Raw genomic sequence first — 24,136 nt, 5'->3', positions numbered from 1 at the left:
GAGGGGAGGGGAGGGGGTGTGGCCATGAAGGCAGCAGATATTCAAGCCGAGTGTGAATGCGTTCCTCCAAAAGTGGTCCGGTCTGGTCCGCTCAGCCGTCTTCTTAATGGGTGAAAATGTTTTTTTCCAGGGCTGCTTGGAACTCATTCAGCAAGTGCGGAGGACCACGAGTTGCGTTTGACGCCGGCCGCGCGTGGCAAGTGCGTGTCAAAGTTGCGTGAGATGTCTCGCGGCGGCCAAGATGACCTACGCCGGGCTCCGAGATAGCACCGTGACACCGCTCACCCGCCGCTCGCCGTCCACATGGAGCCAATCAAGCGCCTGTGCGCGACCGTTGCCGCCGCCAACTGGCTCTGCTCGCTGCTCTTCTGCCAGGCAGGTACGTCGACGCGGCGTGAACGCATCACGAAATTGCAAAAATCATCTCTGCACTTTGCTTCAATTTGGATGAAGGGAAAGAGATGGTAGAAAAGGAAAAGAATTCCTCCATGCTGGCACTTTCCAAAAACGGTGTGGAGGTTTTCAGCACATCAATGAAATCAACTTTGAGAGGCGAGGAAGCGGGCCAGCCGCTTATGAATTCACATCATAGCTTCGCCTGGCGCACCTGTCCGCCCACCCGTTAAATGCCCTGCGGCCAGGCCATTAGCATGGGCGAGAAATCACGTTTGCACATTTGCATGCGCGCGGCGGCTTGGCCAGGAAGCCCCCCTGCCGCCCATCCGTGCTCAGGTCAGAGCGCGGCCGTGACTACTCGGGCGCAATTTGTGGGCGGACTCGTTTGTATCTTTTGTATATTCTTATTTTGGCTGTCAAAAGAAGTCGGCGAGACTCCGTGGCGTTAAAAGTTGATGAGGAACAAAAACCTGCTTCCTCCTGCATTGAAATGACCTACCAGGAGTGGGGTTCGAACCCACGAGGACTGTTGTCCATTGGATCTTAAGTCCAACGCCTTAACCACTCGGCCATCCTGGTGCGCACTTTTAGAATTTGAAATGTCCTTTTCTGGCAGTGGCGTGCCATGACAAGCCGCACTCCCACGCCGAGGATGAGCTCTTCAAGAGGCTGTTTGCTGGCTACAACAAGTGGTCCAGACCGGTTCCCAACATCTCCGACGTGGTCATCGTCAAGTTTGGACTGTCCATCGCGCAGCTCATCGACGTGGTCAGTCTCTTCATTTGGGATCGTCATTTGTTTGGAACAAAAGCATCTGCAATTCGACTGAAGCCTTACTTGCTTTTTGTCAGGACGAGAAGAACCAAATGATGACGACCAATGTTTGGCTCAAGCAGGTGGGTGGAAAGTGTCACCACTTTGTCATCACCATCAAAAGAAATGTCAGTCAGATGTGTTGAATTTTGTTTTTCATCTCCAGGAGTGGAACGACTACAAACTTCGCTGGCAGCCGTCAGATTATGACAACGTGACCTCCATCCGAGTGCCGTCACAGCTCATATGGGTCCCGGATATCGTCCTCTATAATAAGTGAGTACGGAAACTTTCCAAAAAAGTTGAAGTTAGACGAAGTAGTAAGTATTGTTATTATTAACACGAGTAACCGTTTGGTGGAGCAGGCTTGAAAATAACTGCCTTGACTCTGGCGCCATCTAGCGGTTATACGTAATGTAGCTCCGCAAATCCCAATGAGTTGACAGTTCATTAGGTGCACGAGCTCAGATAAGAGCACAGTGCTATAAAAGGATGGAAGGAGACGACCCGAGAGCGCTGCTCCAACCCATCCAATCTTGCCTCATGCATGAATCCATTTTATTCATAAGCAGTCCTGAATGATGTTCAATGAAGGCCAGCTCACCGGAGACGCTTTTAAGATTGTATTATGGAGTATATGAGAAAGATATGACAGATTTCATTCATTTGAGGGGAGATGATGGAAATGACGAGAATGTTCCTGCATGTCGAATGAATGAAAGCGGGGCCAGCTCAGACAGTCATTTGAAATGCCTCCTCCCGTGTCTGCCGTTTGCCTTCTTTGACGTCATTTTTGCGGGCAGCGCCGACGGCGAGTTTGCCGTGACCCACATGACCAAGGCGCACCTGTTCCACACGGGGGCCGTGCGCTGGGTACCTCCGGCCATCTACAAGAGCTCGTGCAGCATCGACGTCACCTTCTTCCCGTTCGACCAGCAGAACTGCAAGATGAAGTTCGGCTCGTGGACCTACGACAAGGCCAAGATCGACCTGGAGCGCCTGGAGACCTCGGTGGATCTCAACAACTACTGGGAGAGCGGCGAGTGGGCCATCGTCAACGCGGTGGGCACCTACAACACCAAGAAGTACGACTGCTGCCACGAGATCTACCCGGACATCACCTACTTCTTCATCATCCGTCGCCTGCCGCTCTTCTACACCATCAACCTGATCATCCCCTGCCTGCTCATCTCCTGCCTGACCGTGCTGGTCTTCTACCTGCCGTCCGACTGCGGCGAGAAGATCACGCTGTGCATCTCGGTGCTGCTCTCGCTCACCGTCTTCCTGCTGCTCATCACCGAGATCATCCCGTCCACCTCGCTGGTCATCCCGCTCATCGGCGAGTACCTGCTCTTCACCATGATCTTCGTCACGCTCTCCATCGTCATCACCGTCTTTGTGCTCAACGTGCACCACCGCTCGCCCAACACGCACAAGATGCCGCGCTGGGTGCACGCCGTCTTTCTGGACCTGGTGCCCAGGTGGCTGTTCATGAGGAGGCCGGCGCCCAACGCCAGGCGCCGCAGGCTGCTGATGGAGAGGCGCCGGGGCCGAGCGGCTCCCGGGCCGAGCGTCAGCACCTCGGCCACGTGGGGCCAAGATGCTTCCTCCCGCTCGCTGGAGGATCTGGAGTTGGGCACTCTGGCGTCCTACGTCTCCTTCCGCCCGCCGTCGCCGCAGCGGCCCGAGACGCCACAGCGGAGCGCCAGGCAGCCGCCGCCGCCGGCTCGGACCTCCGCGATCAAGCGGACCGCCAGAGAGGAAGCCCCCGCGGCGGACTTCCCGCTCTCGCCGAGCCTCATCCACGCCCTGGAAGGCGTGCACTACGTCGCCGACCACCTGAGGGCCGAGGACGCCGACTTCAGCGTGAGTAGAACGCCGGCGCTCCAGATCTTTAGGCCAAAACGTCCAACCATTGTTTGTGTCCAGGTGAAAGAAGACTGGAAATATGTTGCCATGGTGATCGACCGCATCTTCCTGTGGATGTTCATCATCGTGTGCCTCCTGGGCACCGTCGGCCTTTTCCTGCCTCCTTGGCTCGCAGGCATGATTTAGAGTTTGACTTCTTTTCCACTCCCCAACCATCGCTAGCATGAACATTACACGTGTACAATATTGGATGCTATGGTGAATGTTTCGTTCCTATGGCGGGTATAACAAATGTCAAATTGGTTCATTCCAAGTACGTTTCATATATTTATTATTGGGGTCACAGCGAGAGGTGAGAGTTAGTCGGGACACGACTTTTTTTTTTTTCTTGGACTACTTTATTATCTATACCGCTACCGTTGTGTCCTAGGTGGCGTCAAAGTATGTTACACATTATATCTCAAATCAAACTGTTGACGAGGCTCTCGTTATTAAAAATCCTAAAATGTATTTGGTGAGGAGAGGCCCCATTTTGTTGAACGACAACACACACACACACACGAGCACACGCACGCGAGGATGTACAGCGTATGGGAGGGACATATGTACAGATGAGCGAGGAGATAATTTAAAGGTTGCGGCGGTGAGTCAGGGCTGGACGGGCTTGGCCAGGTTGGCCCGCACTCGGGCCTGGTCCACGGCGTCCAGCATGTTCTTGCTGTCCACTGCCAGGTTGTGGGCCGCCGCCAGCATCTGCTTGCGGCACTCGTCCCGCAGCGACGTGATGGCGTTCTGCTGCGCCAGACGCATTTTGCTGATTAGCTCGGCCATGTCGTTGTTGAGCAGCTTCTGGGTGCCTTCGATCTGGGCGGGGACAACACAAAGTTACATCCGACCGGCTCGAGATAAGGGAAAGGAGAGAGCTACCTCGGTGCGCACAGACTCGTGCAGAGTGGGCAGGATGTCGTCCACGCTACTGATCAGTTCTCTCAAGGCCATCCCCACCGACTGCGCGCACCAACCACATCACGGAAATGGGGAAATTGCTTGTCATGATTATTCCACTTTCAAAGATCAGAATTGAAATGGGATTTCGGAACGATGGTTTGCGTCACCTGCACAACCGTGATGTACTGCTCAGGCTGCATGTCCACAACGTCGTTCTTGAGTTGCACCACAACTTTGACCACGTTCATCACGCACGGGTAAACCTTGTCGTCGGAACGGTCCAGTTCGGCGGTGGGCGCCGGCTGATTTGGAAACAAAACAGATTCTCGGAAAATTCAACTCAAACTGTCATTCGGCGTGATCATCCAAAAATGCTCATAACCTGCGCTGTGAGCCGAGGAGGCTTTGATGGTGGGCCTGGAAAACACAAGATGCTTTTTGTTTATTATTTCATTCAAATATAGTTTGTCTACGGGTTTATTGACTGTGTGTGGGGGGGGGCAATTATCCTCAACGCAGACATATTCCAATTTTTCCTTTACTCACCATTTTCAGCATGTGCTTCATCTGGCTACAAAAGACAAAAAGGACATACACTTCATGAGGACAACATCAAACTACCTAAAGTGAAGACAAGGCCTACCATTTGTGCTGGGGCTTCTTCTGGTCCTATGGGGTCCTGCAAAAGAACAGGCAGGTTCATTTGATAGCAAACCGACATGGAGCCTTGCTTTGGGACACTCAAGAGGGGCACATCGATCTTAAGACTAACGGGGCGGTCGAGGGGGACTGGCGGAGGCCAGGTGGACACGGTGAGGGAGTTGACAAACGCGAGCGAGGCTGTGTTCCCCACCAGGAGTCGCTCCTCTTTCTCCAGCCACATTTTGTCTGCCTCCATCTGCGCCTTCTGGCGCTGTAAGGTGTCGCGCATTTGCTGGCGCTCCATCTGCCAAAGGAGCTGGGCGTCCTCACGACTGTTGGGTTCCACGCGGGGAAACTCGTTCTCCTGCAACAACCGGAGAAGTGACACATTGTTTTGAATTCACAAACGCGATACCATCGAATTTTTATTCCAATAACTGTGCAGGACCAAAAAGGTCACTTGTCCTCCTTATTTTGCACCAGAACGAGTGTGAGTATCGTAATAAAGTCAAGATAATTGTATGTGATGTTATTAAATGTTATTCTACTGAATCAAAGATTAAAAAACACTTCAATTGAATTTACACTGAAGCCAATCGGATACTGTACTATTACGTATTGGCCTGTTGGGGCAGTGTGGTGCCTGAATGAAAGAAAGAAAGTCGCGACCGGGTCACCAACGAAGAAGAAGAAGAAACTGCCCGCGAAGGTAAACCAAATGTATAATGTTGCCAACTCGGAACGAGATGAATGCTCCGTGGATACATTTTCGACCACAAAACAAGAAAGAACAAATTGCTGCTTCGTGGAAGACGACCATTGACAACTGACAGCATAAACAACAAAACGGACTTGGCTGGCAGGTAAGCGAGCGCAGCTGTCAAGTGATTGTGTGTGGGGAGATTTGAAGGCAAGGAAATAGGCTGTCAAGTGAAGAAAGAAAGAGATTCAATTCAAGTTTGTTGCGACTTCAAATGACGACAATAATGTTGAGCTACTTCAACGTCATCATTTGTTTGTCATCATAGCTGGCGATGTGTTGTACAAAATGTCATTATTCATCGTACGTGTCCATCTTGTTTGTTGTTGGGCTTGAATTTGAATTTGTTGTCATTGGATTAGACATTGACTGGATGTTGAGTGCTTTTTTTTTTTTGGAAGGGGGGCAACTTCACTTCACGCAGTTTCGATTTTAACGTCATTTTTTACCCCCATGCTGCGACGTCGAGGAGACCTGATGGGCATTGGCTGAGTGTTCATGGAGTCCACGGGTGACTGATAGTCACACGGCCCGGCCAGGTCTGGCGAGCTGGCGCACAGAGCTTCGTTCAACTGCGGACACACACGCACGCACGCACGCACATTTGGTTGGAGCTCTTAAAGTCCAGTCAAAAGCTGCATTGCTAAGCACCTGAATGTGCAAGCCGATGCTGAGCGTGTTCCCAAAACGCCCCGATTTCTTTCTTGACGGCTGCAATGAGAACAATGAGCGCGCATGCATCTCTGGAGGTTCCGAGCGCGGAGTCTCTACCTTAGGAGGTGGCTCGGTGAAGTTGATCTTGGCGTCAAAGTACTTGGTGGAGCGCGCTCTGTCCCGCTTGCGTTCCACTTCCTGCTCCTTCTCCATCTTGTGCACGTCCCTGCCACAGACATTCAAGTTGAAAAATAAAGATAGCCAGCGACCGAGAGCCGTCCGTACCTGATCTTGATCACCAGCTCGGTGAAGTTGGGCCTCTCTCTGGGGTCGTAGGACCAGCAACGCGTCATGAGCGAGTAGAGCGCCGGCGGGCAGTCGTCGGGCTTGGGCAACCTGATGCCCTGCTCCAGCTGGTTGATGACGTTTCGGTTCTCCAGCCAGAAGAAAGGCTGCTGGCCTCGGCTCAGGATCTCCCACATGCACACGGCTGGATGAAGCAAGGCCATGGATGGAATGTGAGCTGGCCTAAATCCAAAGGAAAGCGCGAAGGCGCCACTGACCGAACATCCAGACGTCGCTGGCTGAGGTGAAGCGTCGGAAGTTGATGGATTCCGGCGCCATCCACTTGATGGGCAATCGCGTCACCGATGCTGCAATTTCAAAGCGTGTTGTTTTTAGACTCTCTGAATTTTCGTGCAATCTCTGCTACATTTTGAGTCCAACATTTTGGATGGAATGAAGTCACTTTTGAATTTTGTTTTCATTATATCCATTTTTTTTTTCTTCTGAAGGACTGTTGGCTGTTTGAATGACAAGGAAGTCAGTCCACCTCTGGTACGGTTTTCCTGATGTCTGCTCCCGGACCACATGATTGTAAGTCCTTTTTTTTTTTTTTATCTATACAGTGTTTTGTTTTTGTACATGTATGGTATGATATTAGTTTCATATTGTCAGACACAACGGTGCCATTTCAAAAATGATGCAATCAATGAAACTTACTAAGCAGTTTAACAGGCATAACATGTGAACTTTGTAGCTAGCTGCCTAGTTTCTTCTGCACAAAATTCAGATCTATCTAAGGTAGTCTTTTTAGTCGACTGACTCAACGGCGCACAGCCAACCTTTGTAGTACTCTTCGTCCTCGATGTAGCGCGAGAGTCCAAAGTCTCCCAGCTTGACGCAGTCGGGACTGGCGACTAACACGTTTCGAACTGCGATGTCTCTGCGAAAATATCCACGCGTCAATGCCGAGCCGGAGGGTCGGTCGGTCGGACGGACGGACGCCATCTTGTCGTCTGACCTGTGCACCATGTTGACGCCTTCAAGGTAGACCAGCGCTTTGCAGATTTGCAGGCTGAACAGCACCAAGGTTGTGTTGCTCAGCTGGTTCTGGTTCTGCGTCAGGTAGTTGCCGAGCTGGGGACATGTAGATCGCGTCAGACATTTGAACTTTCCGCCTGGTGTGTTACTGAGCGCCACCGACCTCTCCGTACTCGTAAAGCTCCATGACGATCCACACGGGGTTCTCCTCGATGATGCCGATGAGCTTAACGATGTGAGGGTGATCCAGGTTCTTCATGATCACTGCCAAAGCCGCAAAAGTCATTTTTCTTCCCAACTCGTGGGTGTCGGTGAGACCTACCCGCTTCGCTCATGAACTTCTCCATGACGTCGGCCGAGCAGTCCTTACAAGTCTTGACGGCCACTTTGACCTGCTTGCCATTCTGAGACGGTTACAAGATCCGCTTAGTCGGCGTGTGAGGAAAATGAAGTTGTTGAGGACAGCCTTACCGCCGCCGCGTAAACGCCGTCGTAGACTTCGCCGAAAAAGCCCTGGCCCAGGAGTCGCCCGAGGGTGATGTCGTCGCGGTCGATGCCGTACTTGACGGCTTAACAAATCATGGAAGACGTTATTTTTTTTTCAAAAACGGCTGCCGTCGCAAAATGACCAACGCAAGCCACCTGATCTGGGCCTCTCGTCCAGAATCTCGCAATAGATGTCCGACCCTGAAAGCACAAGGTGATTCTTGAGCAAATCACTTTTTGTTGACGTCAGACGGTGAGAAGCAGCAAGTCAGCGTACCCATACTGTGCCGCGTGGGGGCGCTGTCCATTTTTCTGGGGAGAAAACAAAAGAATGGAAGTTGGCTGGAAGCTTCCGTGGCCACAAGTAAACTCACCCAGTTGGAATCTCAGGGAGGGAGCTCCTTGTGCTGGAATCTGACAAACAGGAGACAAAACGCATCATTTGCCTCAACACGCCACCAGGTGGCGCCAGAGCGCACGCCGTACTTTTCTTCTCTTGTGCTTTTTGGCGAGGCGTTACCGTGATTTTGTCTGTCAATGATGGAGTCCTCCGAGTCGTTCTCCAAGCGCCAGTAACCGTCGATGAGATCCATCATGTTCTCGGCGACGGGCACGCTGGCCACGTTGATGGTCAAGTGCTGCGCGGGCCGACAAGAAGCGTACGGTGGAGACCAGGTGATTTTGGGGGAGGATGGCGGCGGCCGGGGCGTACTTGTCTGGCGCCTTCCACGTCCAGATTGATGAGAGCCTTGCCGTTGCTCTGAGGCAGACATTGCACCTTCTTGATCTGCTTGAAGTCGGCCAGAAAGACGGGCTGATCCGGACATCGGACACGTCAGACATGGGTCAGGCGCAACCCAAAGCTCAAAGTGCGCGTGTGGCGCTCACCGCCGCGTTCTTCTGCGTGCGTTGGCGGATGCCCCGCCCACCGATGACCAGTTCCACGGCCAGGCTCCAACCTTGCTGTGGACGCACGGCGTCCGTGTGAAGCACCGCCCGCCCGTCACTGCGTGTGAAATTGCGCGGCAGCGCTCACCACCAGCTCGCAGGGGAAGACCTCCTCGTCGTAGCTGGCAAACTCCTTGAGCGTCTCGAAGAACTTGACCATGCAGTCGTCCTCCTTGAGCGTGGCGAACTGCTGGAACGTCTGCTGGATCAGCTTACGCAGTTGCTTGGACTGGGAAAATTCCACAGCTCCATTCAGGTTGGGCTCAAAGTTGAGAAACCCAAACGGAGCTTACCTTCATGCTGTTAATCAGCGTCGGAGGGAAGAAAAGGTCCAAGCCCACCTCTTTTCTTCACGTGGGCAAAACGCTCAGAATTAAAACCACTGGCGCGACGGACGCTGTGGCGTGGCGCTCAACTTACTCGAGCAGCTCAAAGTTGGACTTCTTCTCCAGTCCTTTTGCGTTCATGTCCTTATAAAACCTCCTGAAAGCAAAGGCAAACGCTTCACGAGACGTCCAGGTGACGTTTGCTGCGGCGCCGCTCCATTACCTGATCTCCAAGCAGCCGAGCTGCAACGCCATTTTGTCGTTGACCTTGCTGGCGTGGTACTGCATGTAATCGCTTCGGACCTGCCCGCAAACCACCAAAATAGCTCACATTGGGCGAAGAAAAAAAAAAAGATTCAACAATTGGGGCTTTTCAAGGACCTGCTGGTAGAAGTACACCAGCGTCGAGCGGTCGTCTTTGAACTTTTCCAGGAAGTTGACGGGGATGTATCGGATGCGAAGGTCATACCTGCTCGGGGAATCAGCAGAAGATTCAAGAAGAACAAGGTCCTCCCCGCGGGTCGGGGCGCAGCTTACCTCCACTCGGCCTCCACGTGGTGGCTTTCATAGCGCTGCTCCACCTGGCCCACGGTCAGCTCGGGATGCAGCCAGTGGAGCTCCTCGGATTTCAGGTGCTTGAGCAGAAGGCCGTAGCAGGCGCCGTGCTCCACGTTTGGACCCAGACGCCCACTGATCAAGATGGAGCGGATAATCGCCTGCGGGAAATCCACTTTTGACCCTCTTTTAGCGCAAAGCCAGTGGTATATTCATTCGAGTCAAAGGGCAACGTTAACGTTTTTTACATTGCGAGTCGGTCGGGGTTTCCCCCTTTGTTCGTTAGCCGCGCTGCTAAGCTGTGCTAACGTGCGCCTTTCTGTCTACATGCTGTTGATTGATTTTCATGCATTTCAGAATCCTATCTTTTTGCGCTGATCCAAAGCAAACAAAGGTTGGAATGGGTTAGCCATCCAAGATAAAGTTGCACTCCTCCTCTCCACTCACCCTGATTTGCCAGGAGCTGTCACATTTGACCAGCTTGAAGTTCTTGCCCAGGGTATTGTGCGTGCAGAAGCACACCTTGAGGATCTTGACGGGCCCGCCGGTGCCGGCGGGCTGCAGCGAGTTGGCGGGCGGCTCGTCCTCGCTCTGTCTCGGGCTGGGCGCCTTCCAGGACAGAGTGTCGCCGGACATCACCTCGTACATGGTCACGGTCGGGCGGGCCTCATAGCACGCTAAAGCGGATATAGAAATTCTGACAGGTTCTGTGGAAAACAACTATTAGTGCCGTAACGATGAGCTAAGACGAGCAATGTATTTCGGCTGTCTGCCTGGGAAAGGAGGCTTGGCGTTGTGCGTTTGCTTTGCTCTCCGGCCCGGAGCGCACGCAGCCTTGTGTTTGGTTAGCCCGAGGCCACGCATTCCCGAGCTGGGCCGCGGGTGTGTGTGTGTTTGTGCGTGTTCTCATGTGTGTTTGCGTGTCATGACGAGGGAATGAGAGGGCGCAGTGTGTTGCACCATCGCTCGGGCCGGACGGATGGATTGACCGCAGTTGATGTTGCAGACCCAAATCGATTGATGCTCCCGTTGAACGTTTGGAGACCTTTCCAGGTTCCTTCCAGGAGTGGCCGTCAGTGTCAGATTGGGATGAATGACAAAGAAATTCCACGGCCGGTGCAAATACCCGGAAAGCAACGGGCTCTTTCTTGAGTTCGTTATTCTTATTTGGATCAGAACCTACTGACAATGATTTGTCGACTACCTGCCAGGCCGCTGCCCCTTTGGAAGATTTAGCCGCTATTAAAAAGTTGCGAGTCGATTCGAAGCTCAGTGAGGCGGCGCTGGAATGTGGCGGCTCGTGTGCTCACCTGCTCAGACTTGCAGCGCTCCCGAGCAAAGTTCCCTCGCGCACGACAAGCCAGCGTAGAACATTTTACAACTTGTAAATCATTTGTACACGGGCCACACTTTCCACAAATGAGCAACACGCTCACTAGTCACCACAAAGGTCAAGTTTCCAGGGAAATGTTGGCCTCCTTGTTTTGGTTCCTCTACCTGCGTGTTTACATAAACCAGGCGCGTTGTTGCAAACGGAAAGGAAGAAGTGTGGAATCTTACCTGCGAGTGTGTGTTAAAGCCGCCAGAAGTAAGAGCAAGCATTCCCTTGAGAGAGTCTTTCGCTCACGTCCCGTCCCGTCCCGTCCCGTGTGTGTGTGTGTGGGTGTGTGTGGGAAGGAAGGTGGGACCACTTCCTTATTGCGGCGAAAGCAAACAGCTTCACAACGGCATGTGATACGGAGTGTAAAAATGATTTCGAACTTGGCTTAACCAAAACCAAATGAATGCTTTTGTTTTGGATGAGTCTCAAAGGTGCACAAGTATCAACAAAACATCATTTTTATCCCCCCCCCGTCTCATAAAACTCTATTAAACCTTGCTTTTTTTTGGTTGCTTATTTTATGTTGATTATTCTGATTTAAAAATAATCTAGTTTTGATGTTTTTATATTATTGCAATGTTTTTGGTGTATTATTTACCATGAACACCAGAGGGCGCCACAACGCCATAAATGCACTGTAGTTTGGAACAAGTCCGCTTTAAAAATGTCATTTGCTGCATGTCATCTTTTAATCTCATTTAACTATTTACAAATTAAAGCCTGCAGCAAAATCTGTATTTTGCACACCCCTATACGTTTCCCTTTATTATCTATACATAGTTTGAGAAGTGAAACAGTTTATTGGGATGTTTTTCCCACACATAGCCTATGTTGAATTGTCCTTGGGCAGCCTCGTGCCAGGGGAGTGAGGGTCGTTTTTGGCTGAGCCTGGTGCAATGCCGACAGCTGTGCTGTGAGGGGTTCATGTCTGGGGCACAACAAAAACAACAACAGCAGCAGCAGCAGCAGCAGCAGCAGAACACGGCGGTTCCGCAGACCGCTCAGGCCAAGAAGGCCTGGAATCTGCAGCAGGTGGCTCCTGTGCTTTGCTAGCTGCTTTCTGACGCAAGCAGCTCGCAAACATAGCCACTGCTACCTTTTTTTAAAGTCTCTCAAAGCCACTTGAAAGGGGGAATAATATATTGACGCAAATTGGCTGGTCTGTAGCGTTGCAGTTCACTCTCCAGCCACGAGAGGGACCCCTACGCTGAATAAGTCAAGCAGTGGCACTTTGTTATTGTCACTCGTGTGAAGCTTTCTACCCCCAGCCCAGCATGACTCCATTTTTGCTGACTGTGTAACTATTGCCACGAGACATTTTGGGTGGGACATATCTCGACTATTTTTAGGGGGGGAATGAAGTGTTTGAAAAGCCACGCTCGCTCCGGCCGGCCCACCTTAATGACCGCCGACCCCGCCCTGAGGCTGCCAGTGCAAATAGTTGACCTGGAATGCTTTCATCTTGCACATCCCCTCCCTCCCTCCATTCCCCTCAGCGGTCAACCCCCCCTGCCGTTCCACCTTGCATGTCCTCAAGGCTTCATCGCGGGCCGTGGTGGCCATTTAGGACTTTTAGCGGCTCCTCAAATCAAGTTTAAAATGAAGGTTGATCCCTGTTGAAACATTTGTCTAAGCCTCAAGTGGCATGGAGTGGCGAGGGGTCAGAGGTCAGATAGTCCACAGATAGAGAGGCCTCCCCCCCCCTGGGGGTTGTTTGGACACATATTAACGGGCGTTGACGACGTGGCCGCCGCGCTTGACTGCTTTTTTACGACTGTCAGCTGCTGGCTGATGGACATGGTGCGTCAAGTGAAAGTGAATCATTCCAAACTGAAATTGTAGCCACAGCGTCAATGTGACAAAAAAGACAATTAAACCTTGCATTTATTTCAACAGCGTAATGTTCCAACAAATCAGGAAGCAGGAAAATCTCTTAGTCATGTTAATACCAAGCCAACAGCTTCAATGATACGCTTCGACTTGACAAACTGCACTTTCCATTTCAACAATGTGTTTGCACACGCGTGACTCACCGTTTACTCTCATAAGGTGTGTGTTGACATTGGAAAGGGCCATGTATGGCCTGTGAAAGTAGCGCGGGCCATGTATGGGCTTTTTGTGGACACTCGTGTTGGATGACAAGACATGAGAACCAGCATGCACTTAATTGCGTGTAAATGCAAGACATCATTCCAAAATTCTTTTTACCGGAGTAATAACCAAATGTGTTTTTGTGTGCCGTCAAGGTAAGAAAGGAGACGAGCACGCAAACATGCATTCGGCCCACCTCAGATGAAACGGGGGGGGCTGCAGGAGCGATGATGTCACCCCTGTAGTCAGCTAATGGTGACATTTCAGGGAAGATGATGTCATTCTTGTACGCTTGCCCCGCCTCCTCTCTTTCTTTTAGCCCCCCCACCTCACAACAGTGCTCAACGCTGCCAGCCTCTTTCAACGCACGCACGCACGCACGCGTGGGTGTCATGTGGGTGTCGTGTGCTCGGTTGTGGGTGCTTGAACGTGTGGGCGCTCCGTTCGCCTCGTTCGCCGTTTCAAAACAGCCTTTTCCCGCCGCAGTTCATGGCTCACTGTGAGCGAGATGTTTCATAATGCATGTCAATGCACACTGCAATCTTTGGCCCACCGGGGCCAATCAGGGATGCGGCGCCAGTCCCTGGATGAGTTTGTCACCCTGTGGAGCTCGTCACGTAAGGTTACTCCACCCCCCCCCTTTTTTTGTAATATCTTCTCATATTATGGAGATTGGGTTTAACCTACTTAGAAGCAGAGCGGGGCGATGGCAGCGGAAAGCCCGCAAGGCTCGTTGAAGCCGTTCACCGGTGGTATTTTTATCCCATCCGCCGATGCACTTTGGCCCCGTCGAGTTGCGCCGCCGCTGTCTTTCTCTCGCCGTCGAGAGGGCGCCGTGCGAACGAGAGCTGTAAACAAGTTGCCCCCCCCCCACACACACACACACATACCCCACCCGCCGGCACACACTCGCACTCGGGCTGTATCTGGGCAAAAAGACCTTTCTGGGAGCAGAAACGTCTGCCTTATCGTGGAAGCACGTCGTGCAAAATAAAAAGGTGGAAGGGATGACAAACGGCAGATCAGCTGTGTTTGGAATGGTCCCCAACTCAAGCCCACATACAGTAGATGCTACATGCTACCCAGAACCAGAATGTGCTTCCGTTTTCCATCTTTTCAGAACAAAGTCAATTCATTGCGACTCTTGTCCTTCAAAAATTGGAAGCCATTCAAAGAAATTGACGCGGAACCCATATTTTCTTTAAGTAGCATTGGACAAAACGTCGGCTCGGCCGATTTTTAAGCTAACAGCGGGAAAAATGTCGGGCTAAGGGGCGCGTCTCGTGAACAAAGTGTTCACGTTTGACGGATCCGTGTCGGGGATTTAAGGGCAGCTTAAGAGCGCCAGCGCTGTTCAAAGAGCTGCTAAATCAACCACACTTGCTCTTCCTTCCTTCCTTCCTTCCTTCCGTGTCGTCTCGCTTGACCTGGATTTGAAGAACGCTCGCGCTTGCTCGCAAGTCAATCCAATGTGATGCAGCGAAGATGGCGCCGCTGGTTTTATTTGGCCCTCTACAACCTGGTTGTCATATTTATTTGTTCAAATTTGGTCTGGGATTATTTAAAAATGCATTTATAAAAAAAACATGGCGGACTTCGACGGAGGTTTGGCGCCAAGAGTCATTTTGTAGGCCTTGAGCTATTTATTACACGCACCTCCAACTTTTTATGGCTCTCAGTGAAATGGAAAAAATGGAGTTTGAGTTATTGTTTCATTTCCTAACTTTATTTTTACCATTTTTGCATTTGTTAACCTTGCCGCGTGTCAAAACGCCATCGGCGAGCCATGCATGATGGAGCGGGAGTACCTCGAAAGTGGCGTGAATAATTGATGGCGCCGAGCGGAGGCTTCCTCACATCAGGTGAAGCGGGGAAAGCGACTCGACTCTGCCCTCGGCTCGGCTCGGCTCGGCTCGGCTCGGTGCCGACAGCCCTCCGAGGATGCTCGGCCTCGAGCATTCATAATTGAAGGCGCCATATTGCCTCCAAGTCAAGTGGCAGATGTTTGATGTGGAAAGAAACGGCGGGCCGTCAACAGCGTAGGCGAGGAAAACTGAAGCCACTTGTCGCTGGGCAGAAAGAAAAAAAACAATGAAAACATTCAGTGCTAAGGTGGTGTTATCCTTCTAATTTTTAATTCATTCATTTTCATTTCATTTTCATTTATTTTTAATCCAAAAATAAGGGGTTCATATGGCTGTCTGGTTCCATTTTTAAATTCACGATGCACGATTGTTTGCATTGGACTTAATCACGTCATTACTTTTATAAAGTACGATTTTATAGAGTGCTGTTTCTTTTGTGGAGGGATTGATGGCATTTCCATTGGTTTTATTTCTCGCCGGTTGAACGTGAGGTGAGGTGAGGTGAGGTGAGCAAGCGCCTGTGACCTTCCAGTGGCCGACCTCATGATTGTTCCTTTTATGAACAGCCCGCAGCAGTTGCTTGCAAATTGCCGTTGAGTCAGACGGCTTCAGACCCGCAGCTTGGAATGAGTCCAAGGTACTCCTTTCCATCTATAATCTGTTGCATTCTTACTTCCTCGTAGCGTTGCCGTGGCGTCGCGTTTCTATGGCGCGATCTTTCCAGTCCAAATCGACTGACTGGTTTCGCCGGAGTTCCCCTCCAGGGGCCTGTGACATCATGTGTCAGGAATGCGGCGGGCCCTCGAGCGTGAGGCCCTTCATCTCGACCGCTTCTTGTTGTTGTTGTTGCTGCTGCTGTGTGTGTGTGTGAGGCCAAGGTCCGAGTGCACACCCTGATGTCATGTTTTTGGCGGTGGCACCTGAAAGCGGGACTTTTGTGTGTCTATTTCTGTCCCGTCTGCATTCCTCTCCTCACAAATATTGACCCTCTCACTGGTGATTGAATCGGCTTCAAAGCATGCCAGCCCAAAATCCCCTTCCGGACACCTGCAGAACCTCTTCAGAAAGAGGAGAAAGCCCCTTTGGGCCGGATGGGCGGTGGTGGGCTTAACCTCCAGTCTGGACCCTAAAAATAGAATCAGTCATTCATTCAGAGGTATGTTCTTTGATGCCATCAATGGTGCCTTTCACCCCCCCGGAATCATAATGGCACGAACCAGGAAGTGACCCGCTCACACCGATATGACACTTGACTCACTTTTTTCCGCTCTTATTTGATTATATCTGATTATATATATTTTTTTGTAAACCAAAGTGCAGGAGAGTCAGACAAAGGAGGTCAAAGGTGGTGCCAAGCATGTGACCTCCTCTGTAATCCCTCGTTGGAGGGAGGGAGGGAGGGAGGGAGGGATGATGATGTCATCTATTGTCATGTTTTATGGATGCAATCATTGCAGGGGGATGGACACCTGCCCTCACGCGTAAAAAGAGCTGGTGAATAAAGTGCATTTGTTCACCATGCCAGCGAGGTTGCCCCGCCCACTCTGCGCGATGGCAACGACTCCACTTAGCGAACGCGACGTTCTAATTAAGCGGCGGTGTCGTGCGTAACGTAACCCCGTTTCACGCCTTGTTTACATGACGCCTTGGGGAGGGGCGGGCCTGCCTGCGCAAACAATGAGGAGTGGGGGGGGGCTCATTCAGGCCTTGATCTGCAAAACCAAGCGTGAAGGTTGAAGCGGGTTTGCCAGTTTGCAGCAATGTCACTGTTTTGGAAGCTTTTCCTAATTTTACTTTTTTTTTTGACACAAATGGTGGAGCAACACATGTAGACTGCTCATATATGAATTCTCGCACATCAAGTTGACTTTGGATTTGCAAAACGTCTTGATCAAGAAATATGAACGCACAGAGGAACTACTTTTTAATGGTGAAATGTGAATTAAAAAGTATCTTTTGATGGAAGCGCTGCATACATTTAGCATCACAATGGCAGGCATACACAGTTGAATTCAAATCAGCCACGCAGGAAATGAGCTCATCCCCGTGTGAGCGCTCCGAAACATATGATGATGTCATGGCGGCTTTGGTTACACTCGGCCGGCCGGTACTTTGGCTAATTGTGTTCCGCTTAAGCGGGCGCACGGGACGGCCAAATGATGACTTTAATAGGCTCCGGGCGATCGTAGCGCAACTGGCAATTAAAGGCCCAAATTAGCATACCGCTCACCTCGCGCTAACGGGGCGTCGTCCCAAAAAAATCTGCTTCTGCAGTTCTGCTGCGCTCACGCAACCCAGCGGAACATCCAAAACAATCACGTCAATGTCGGCATCGTAAAACATTTATTGATGACGTTGTAAAGCGTAGACGTGAAGCAATCAAACGTCCGGTCTCGGCAAGACTCTGTAAAGTCAATTCAGGGGCTGATGCGCTGGTGTCGCTCAGCTTCCATTTCCAAAGCGCCTTTAATGGCACGAGGACTCGCTGAGCAGTCTTGGCGCCGGCTGCTTCTGGCCACGCGCTTGTAACTTTTACGACACATCCGCCCTCTCGCTTCACACAGCGTTTGATGAGCGGCGGCAGACGATGTCATCAGCCATCACGGCTTGTGAGGCCCCTGGACAGTTAATTGGATTCCTAACTAGGTGCAGCAGACATTTTACAATTAGAGAGAGAGAGAGAAAAAAAACGCTCTCGGAATCCTCTTCATAAATATTTGATGGTTCGTCTCGGAGAACATAAAGACGGCAGCGCCCGTGAAGTCATCACACGTTAGACTTGCTCTGCCTTATGCTAATGAGCAGCACGATGATTCACGGCCGGCCTTGCTCGAGTCCACTGTTAGCCACTTGACACAGCAGCAGGAATGTGGCGTCAGGCAAAAAAAAAAAAAAGCAGGTGCTCGCTCCCTCCCTCCCCGGCCGGCCACAAGCCGTCTGCCTGAAACAAAGCCGCGTGTGTCCAAGCGCACCGGTTGCAAGCCTGAAATTCTCTGGATGTCCTTTAGCCACCTCTGCTAACACGTAGCACGTATGCTCTTGCTCCAACATCTGCTGGCCACGTGGCGACACACGAGCAACTCGGTCACCCCGAAAAGAAAAAAAAGCCCCATTGGGAGATGGGAAGGAAGCCAACGCAAAGACGATACATTGAATTTGCGGCTCAGTCATGCACAAAATAGAATTTCACGAGCTGTAAAGGGATCACCCAAATGAACAAATTCACTGCCGCAAGGGTCCCAAAATGACGTTCCAAAAGGTTTCGGGTGGGCGTTAAATTGGCAACGTGACGGAGCCGCATCATGGCCGCCCAATTCCAACGTGCTGCTGACATCGGCGCTTTTCTCTTCCCAGGAATCCGCCGTGGCTTTGACGGCAGAGAGGACTGGCGACCGCCGGCCGTCCTTGTCTGCTCTTCAGAGGCGGCCCCGGATCAGAAGGTGGCCGTCCAAGAAGAAGAGAAAGGGCCCCGTCTCAAACGTTTCCCGGTGCTCGACGGCAGGACGCTTTGAAGGAAAGCAGGCATGTCCTCTTTTTGCTTCCGATAGAGAGCCCGACAGCAGATGGTTTGATTTGAAAATCAAAGATAGCTGCTCGGTTAGGCCGCTTGTTGGCTACTTAACTGAATTCATCAAGTTAGCACCTTTGTTAGCATCTTCCACAACACAAAACAGGAAGTAGCCTCTTGAGTAGACTGGCAAAGCAAAAACATTTCAGATTTATTTCTTGAGCTCATTCAGGGGCTTTTAGTGCCTGTTAATCTCTTTCTTGGCCAGCGCCTTCATTTGCATGACAATAAAAGACGGTGTGAAATCAAACTGGAAGCGTGCGCTGCTGCCAGCGCTTGTCACTGCCTAACAACGAGCGAGCAAAGGAAGGAAGGATTTTTGCTGGCTATTCATAAATCTTTCATTATTGATGCTCCCACTGCCGGTCCTCGTGATGCGCCCCAACATGCCAAATGCATGCCGTTTTTTCTTTTTTTTTCCTCGAGACAATGCCTTAATGTTTTATTTCCTGGTTTCATCCCCGCGGCTATGAAACCGAGCTCGGCGCTCGCTCAGCCGCGTCCAATGACACGCACACCGGATGATCCAAAGCAAAAAGTTGAATGGGTCATTTCACAGAGAATGACTTGCGTAGCCCAAACATTCTTTTTTGGAAACAGACAACTAGCTCGGTATTGTTTCAAGTGCTTTGGTTTTGCTTCAAAGCGGCAGAAATCATTTTCATTGTGAAGCGGTTAGCGCATGTGCCTCGTTGTTGACTTTCAATCTGCGTGTCGTCGGGGCTGTTGGTGGTACACAAGCCCTCCCCTCCCTCCTGTCTTTTTTTTTTTCTTTCTTCTAATGGCTGGCTCTATATTCTTGCCGCCCCGCGGCCACCGAGCGTTTGGCGGTATGCTAAACTCTTGGAATTTCTCCGGCTGAACTCATTAAGTATCTGCCGTGAAGTCGTGATCCTGCGGGGTATTGACTTTAATTCCCTACGCTGCCGGATCGAGCAATTTGGAACGTCAACGTGTTCTTAAACAAACTTACCATTTGTAAAATGCATACTGAGATTCTCGTGCATGTTGGTTTCGTTTGATGGCACATTTAAACGGAGAGTGCTCTGAAGGTATTTGTTTGTTAATGCGCTGCTCTTTGTGAAGTGAGGTCACCGGCGGGGTCACTGGCGGGGTCACTGGCGGGGTCACCGGCGGGGTCACCGCCATCCCTAAGTCCAAACAACAAATGGGCCAGCTCATACTTTGAAAAAGTCTGGAAGTAAACTTAGCGATCCCCGAAATATCCTCACGCCCCTCCCACTGGCCAAAAAGTTGAAGACCCCCTGAATTAAGAAGCCGAGCGAGCATAACAAGCTCATGGGAGCCGCCCGCCGGTGTTGTCAAACAAGCTGTCGACGGGCCGCCTTTAATCCCGTGTTGACGCGCCGAGCCGGACTTGTTACTAGGGTGCAACCTCAGCCAATCCCGTGGCGGCCGCCTGCACCCTGACCTTGGGCAGCCGCCTTTTCCTAGAGGCCGCGGCAAAGGATCTAAAGGGGCTCGCCAAACACGGGTTGGGGGGGAAATGTATGAATGAGGAGTCGGCCGGTTGGCCGGCCGGCCTGCGGCCAATGGGAGCCGGCTGGCGGTAGCGGCAACCAATGGGGGAGCGCCGGTCTCCGGTCTGCCTCCAGCGCCCACCCGCCTCCTCGGCGCCTGTTACCAGGTCACCGTGCCTGCCCGCCGCCTCGGAATAATCTGTCTCATTGGGTCAGTGTGCCTCGCGCGACGCGCCTGACTGGCTGCGCGAGCCTACGCCGTTGCTAGGGAGCTCAGCCAATGGCGGCGGGGCCCAAGGTTCCCCTGCCGGTTTCTAGGCAGCTTCTGCTTCCGTGGATGTTTTGGCGGGAGATTGAGGAGATGAGGAGGAGATGAGGAGGAGGAGGGTGAGCATGAAGGCCAACAAGTAAAGGGGAGGAGAAGTGAAGTGAAGTGGAGCATGTGATGGGCTGCTTCTGCTTGTGTGTGTTTCTGTGCACATGCAAGTCGAGCGTGCATATTTGTCTCTTGCTTTTCTGATGCAACCTCTCCCGGGCTACTCGGGGACCTTGTGTGTGTGTGCGTGTGCGTGCGTGCGCGCGCGTGTGTGTGTGGTTTTTTTTTTCTTTTTTTCGATTTATCCTCGCCTACCCTTCCTTCCTGTCCTCGCAGGAGACGAGAACCAATTGCTGCGCTGTTGCCACCGGAGAAGGGAGGGGAGGTTTGTTTTGCCTCGGCTTTTATTCCCGGTACCTCCCCGTCCGCAGTTACCGTAGAAACAAGAGCAACTCTGACTCTATTTCCATCCGCCGCTTCCGTCTCGCAATGATTTGCTTTTTCTTCTTTTTCAACAACACGGCAACCAACCTGCCGACGCGAGCGGCCAATCAGGCGTCGGGAAAGAAGCGAGCGCTTGAAAGCGCGAGCGTATAAAAGCAGAGACGCGCGGCGCGCACGCCGAGCAACTTTCGAGAACACTTGACAGTTTGCGTGGCGAGAACATCCGCTTCAAAGCCCTCCCCCCCAAACATGGAAGAAGAGCATTTTCCTCCCGATTTCAAGCTCCCGTCTCAAGCCAAAGCAAGCGAGTCATCGCATCCGACACGCCCAAAATCTCATTGTATCTTCCGGAAGGCCCGCTTGGGTGGAAGAAGCGCCCCACCCTCGTTAAACTCCGGCGGACGGGAACACTCGCCATAAAGCATCCAAACGCACGTTTGGTCCGCCCGCTCTAAAAGCAACTCGTCAGCCAGAACCGTAAATTAGCCTCAGAACTGCTTCGCAAGGCCGTTTGTGCTGAGCGTTTGTATTTCAACACGCGCGTCGGTAGCAAAGTTAAACAAAGCCGGCCTTCCGAGCCGCCCGGGCGAAGATTGAAGGCTAAATACTGTCATGACAAATTAGGTGTCAAAATATGAAACAATAGCAAAGGCGTGGCGATGCGGCGGCGGCGGCGGGCATGGTAAACAAAGACACAAAAGTGCAAATGGCCGACTTGGACGCCGTGCAGGTGACAAGCTGTCAACGCGACACATGTTCTGTTTACAACTTTCTTCAAATATATGTCGCTGTAGCGCAAGCCTTTTTTTTTCTCCGTATAGGATTTCATTTATTTCATGGGGCGTTAAAAGTGGTGTCACGACACTGCAAGAGATGTGTGTGTGTGTGTGTGTGTGTCGTGTTCTGGGCTTGAAACGTTTTACCTTTGGATGAACCCTGAGTGAGCGTTCAAATCAGGAAGTGCTGACGGACCGGGCAGACGGAGCTTTTCAATACGGTCGCGTCGTTGCCGCTTTTGGCCTGGCTCAAACAATCCCAAATATGCCACGCAGGTGCAAATTTGAGCTTTGAGAACGGCGCCATGGCCGTTTGTTTGGCTTTGGGAGGCGAGCGAAGAGCGACAAACAAAGCCGGTCTTGACAAAATGGCGAGCGCTGCAAACGACAGACTTGGCCCAAACGTGAGAGTGCAAATTGGGGAGCTTTGACAAGAAAAACAAGAAAGTGATTTGCATTGCAAATGCGCTTGCTTAACGGCCTGGCGCAACTTGCTTGCCTCTAAGTGATGAGTCCTTGGCGGATGCCGTAATGGACTACAATTGAAATTGCCGGAGCTAATTAGTTATTGATAAGCGCCAGTGCAACTCGGAGAGGCAAAAGAAGCGCGCGGGGCGCTAATTACTTTTTGAAATGACCCCACCTATTGCGCAATTACTACATCAAACTGCAGATAAACACGCCGGCGCTCCGCTGGGATGATTACGCTTTGTTTTCCTTTCTTTTCATTAGCAAATAGAAGACTTTCCCAAACCATCTCAGCCTATGGAAAAATAACCGTTTGTAAGCTTTGATTCGTTCGCATGCAGGCAAAGAGTGGACGGCAGAACCTGTTTGAACGCAGTTGCAAACCAAAACGGCAGCACCGACTGAATCGTGTGACACGTTGCGTGTCCGTTTGATTGGCTCCGTGTTTGTGCGTGGACCGCTCCCTCCCGTCTGCACTTGAGTAAATAAACATGGCTTCGACTCTATTTGCAGAAATACTGTCATTATCCTCAAAACGACTCCTTCGTTTCGCAAACGTAACAACAATAGTGGGAGGAGGCGTTGCTGGAGCTCATTTGCATGCCTGCTGCTTTCCAAGTAACAATACCAAACATGTGCTCGTAATGAGCCGGCGAGGGGCCGTATTAATATTCAATGGCCGATTATGCAGAATAACGGAGACAATGTTGTATTTTTTCCCGACTGTGACCGGGCAGCGGCGGGCGCCCATGTGGTTTCAGCACCAAAATATATTGTAAGCGACAGAAACAACAATTGGTCTCATCCAACATTTTGGGCGTGGTCCTATTTTGCTCTATCACTATTTTGGTGGAGGGTGCAGTCGAGAGGGGGGGGGGGGGGGGGGGGGGGGGGTGCACTCGGCTAAGCGTTGCCGTTTACCCGACAATAAACGACGGCTTTACACATTTTCATGAGTTTCATTTTCCCATGTTTCTTCCTCTGTCACGACGCGTTCATCATGTTTGTGTACAGTCGCCGGCGCACTGCGGCCACGTGACTCTTTATTGATCTTATGAATCGTGTGCTGGCGAAATGGTCCCGTCTGATTGATTGCGTTGGGTGGATAGTCATCGCGTGCCGTCGCTCCATCGCCGATCGGCTTGCAATCAGCTGAGCGGCGAGCGAGTCACATGCCTGATCGGGTTTGTGTGTGTTTTCGCTCCTCCACGTGTCGCGTTGGACCAAGCAGGGGGCGGGACCAAAACAAACCACCTGATTGGTCCGAGCCCTGTCACCAGCTTTTGGCGGCTAAAGGAGGAAAAGGGCTCTTAAAGGAACACGCACTTTGTTTTGATTTGAGCCTCATGCAAACCCGATTGACCGACCGACCGCCGTACTTCGAAACACGAAGCACCGACTTACGTCTACAACCTTTATTCTGTTTTCAGCTCAGACTGTGCAGGTCAAACTTGGCCAGCTTTGACATTTGAGCGATAAAACATTTGACCCTACTGCTGGACTTTTCCTAAATTGACCAAAATGAATGAACCTATTTTCGTTGTGTATGCAAGCACTAAATTGATCAACAAAAACATAATGTTGGCTAATGAACGTCCACTAAAGCTTCATGCTGTGGGCTAACGGGAATTAGGAGCGTTATTTGGGTAATCATACATCTTCCAGCAACAGTCACACAGTTGCAGGCTAGCGATTGAAAACAATTCAAATAAACATCGATTGATATCGTGGTGGTTTTGCAAAGATGACTTTTTGGTGCTCAAAATATACGCCGCGTTATTCGAGTTCCTCAGAATGCAGGAAACGAACGCAGTGTGTCCGTGTGTGTGTGTGATGGTGCTGATCGTGTAATGATGTGTTTTTCGAAAACATTGCCTGTAGCCCCCCCCCCCCCCCCCCCCCCCCCCCCACACACACACACACACACACACACACACACGTACACACCCGCACACACGCAGGCACACTTGAACTGGAAGGCGTGTGCTATCCAAGCGAGGCGGGCGGAGTCTCCAGGAAACTCGGG

At 51.4% G+C, this 24,136-nt stretch overlaps 2 protein-coding genes, 1 long non-coding RNA gene and 1 other non-coding gene across 4 annotated transcripts; 2 read left to right on the top strand and 2 right to left on the bottom strand.

The window, feature by feature from the left end:
• Positions 1-86: 86 nt before the first annotated feature.
• On the top strand, positions 87-3,588 carry chrna2b (cholinergic receptor, nicotinic, alpha 2b (neuronal)). The gene is made up of 6 exons (XM_037245067.1): positions 87-379; positions 1,013-1,164; positions 1,248-1,292; positions 1,376-1,485; positions 2,013-3,075; positions 3,139-3,588. The coding sequence occupies exons 1-6, from the start codon at positions 304-306 to the stop codon at positions 3,262-3,264; spliced, it is 1,572 nt and encodes a 523-aa protein (XP_037100962.1). The 5' UTR covers positions 87-303; the 3' UTR covers positions 3,265-3,588.
• On the bottom strand, positions 893-975 carry trnal-uaa. Its single transcript has one exon. It is a non-coding gene; the product is annotated as a tRNA-Leu (tRNA).
• Positions 3,454-11,420, bottom strand: ptk2bb (protein tyrosine kinase 2 beta, b). The gene is made up of 30 exons (XM_037245064.1): positions 11,281-11,420; positions 10,168-10,397; positions 9,703-9,881; positions 9,547-9,634; positions 9,389-9,468; positions 9,260-9,322; positions 9,133-9,187; positions 8,928-9,068; positions 8,780-8,854; positions 8,604-8,705; positions 8,412-8,529; positions 8,266-8,305; positions 8,169-8,203; positions 8,048-8,092; positions 7,877-7,974; positions 7,728-7,809; positions 7,569-7,669; positions 7,386-7,501; positions 7,207-7,307; positions 6,646-6,735; positions 6,368-6,572; positions 6,200-6,308; positions 6,080-6,139; positions 5,878-6,000; positions 4,670-5,032; positions 4,573-4,597; positions 4,409-4,443; positions 4,194-4,328; positions 4,006-4,086; positions 3,454-3,942 (listed from the first exon to the last, which is right to left on the bottom strand). The coding sequence occupies exons 2-30, from the start codon at positions 10,366-10,368 to the stop codon at positions 3,727-3,729; spliced, it is 3,162 nt and encodes a 1,053-aa protein (XP_037100959.1). The 5' UTR covers positions 10,369-10,397; positions 11,281-11,420; the 3' UTR covers positions 3,454-3,726.
• LOC119118230 lies at positions 5,332-18,574 on the top strand. Its single transcript, XR_005096675.1, has 3 exons — positions 5,332-5,531; positions 6,877-6,958; positions 18,412-18,574. It is a non-coding gene; the product is annotated as an uncharacterized LOC119118230 (long non-coding RNA).
• Positions 18,575-24,136: the final 5,562 nt, after the last annotated feature.

This window comes from Syngnathus acus, chromosome 24, assembly GCF_901709675.1.
Source record: "Syngnathus acus chromosome 24, fSynAcu1.2, whole genome shotgun sequence".
NCBI lineage: Eukaryota > Metazoa > Chordata > Actinopteri > Syngnathiformes > Syngnathidae > Syngnathus > Syngnathus acus.
Note: the sequence above shows the minus strand (reverse complement) of the source record. Positions and strands in the feature narration are given on the sequence as shown.

Bases quoted from the DNA above. Each gene is read 5' to 3' on its own strand.
- chrna2b (XM_037245067.1), top strand. From the start codon at position 304: ATGGAGCCAATCAAGCGCCTGTGCGCGACCGTTGCCGCCGCCAACTGG. The intron at 380-1,012 runs GTACGTCGACGC...CTTTTCTGGCAG, and splicing joins GCTGCTCTTCTGCCAGGCAG to TGGCGTGCCATGACAAGCCG. The intron at 1,293-1,375 runs GTGGGTGGAAAG...TTTCATCTCCAG, and splicing joins CCAATGTTTGGCTCAAGCAG to GAGTGGAACGACTACAAACT.
- ptk2bb (XM_037245064.1), bottom strand. From the start codon at position 10,368: ATGTACGAGGTGATGTCCGGCGACACTCTGTCCTGGAAGGCGCCCAGC. The intron at 6,573-6,645 runs GTCAGTGGCGCC...TGCTTCATCCAG, and splicing joins CAGCGACGTCTGGATGTTCG to CCGTGTGCATGTGGGAGATC. The intron at 4,598-4,669 runs GTAGGCCTTGTC...TGTCTTTTGTAG, and splicing joins AAGAAGCCCCAGCACAAATG to CCAGATGAAGCACATGCTGA.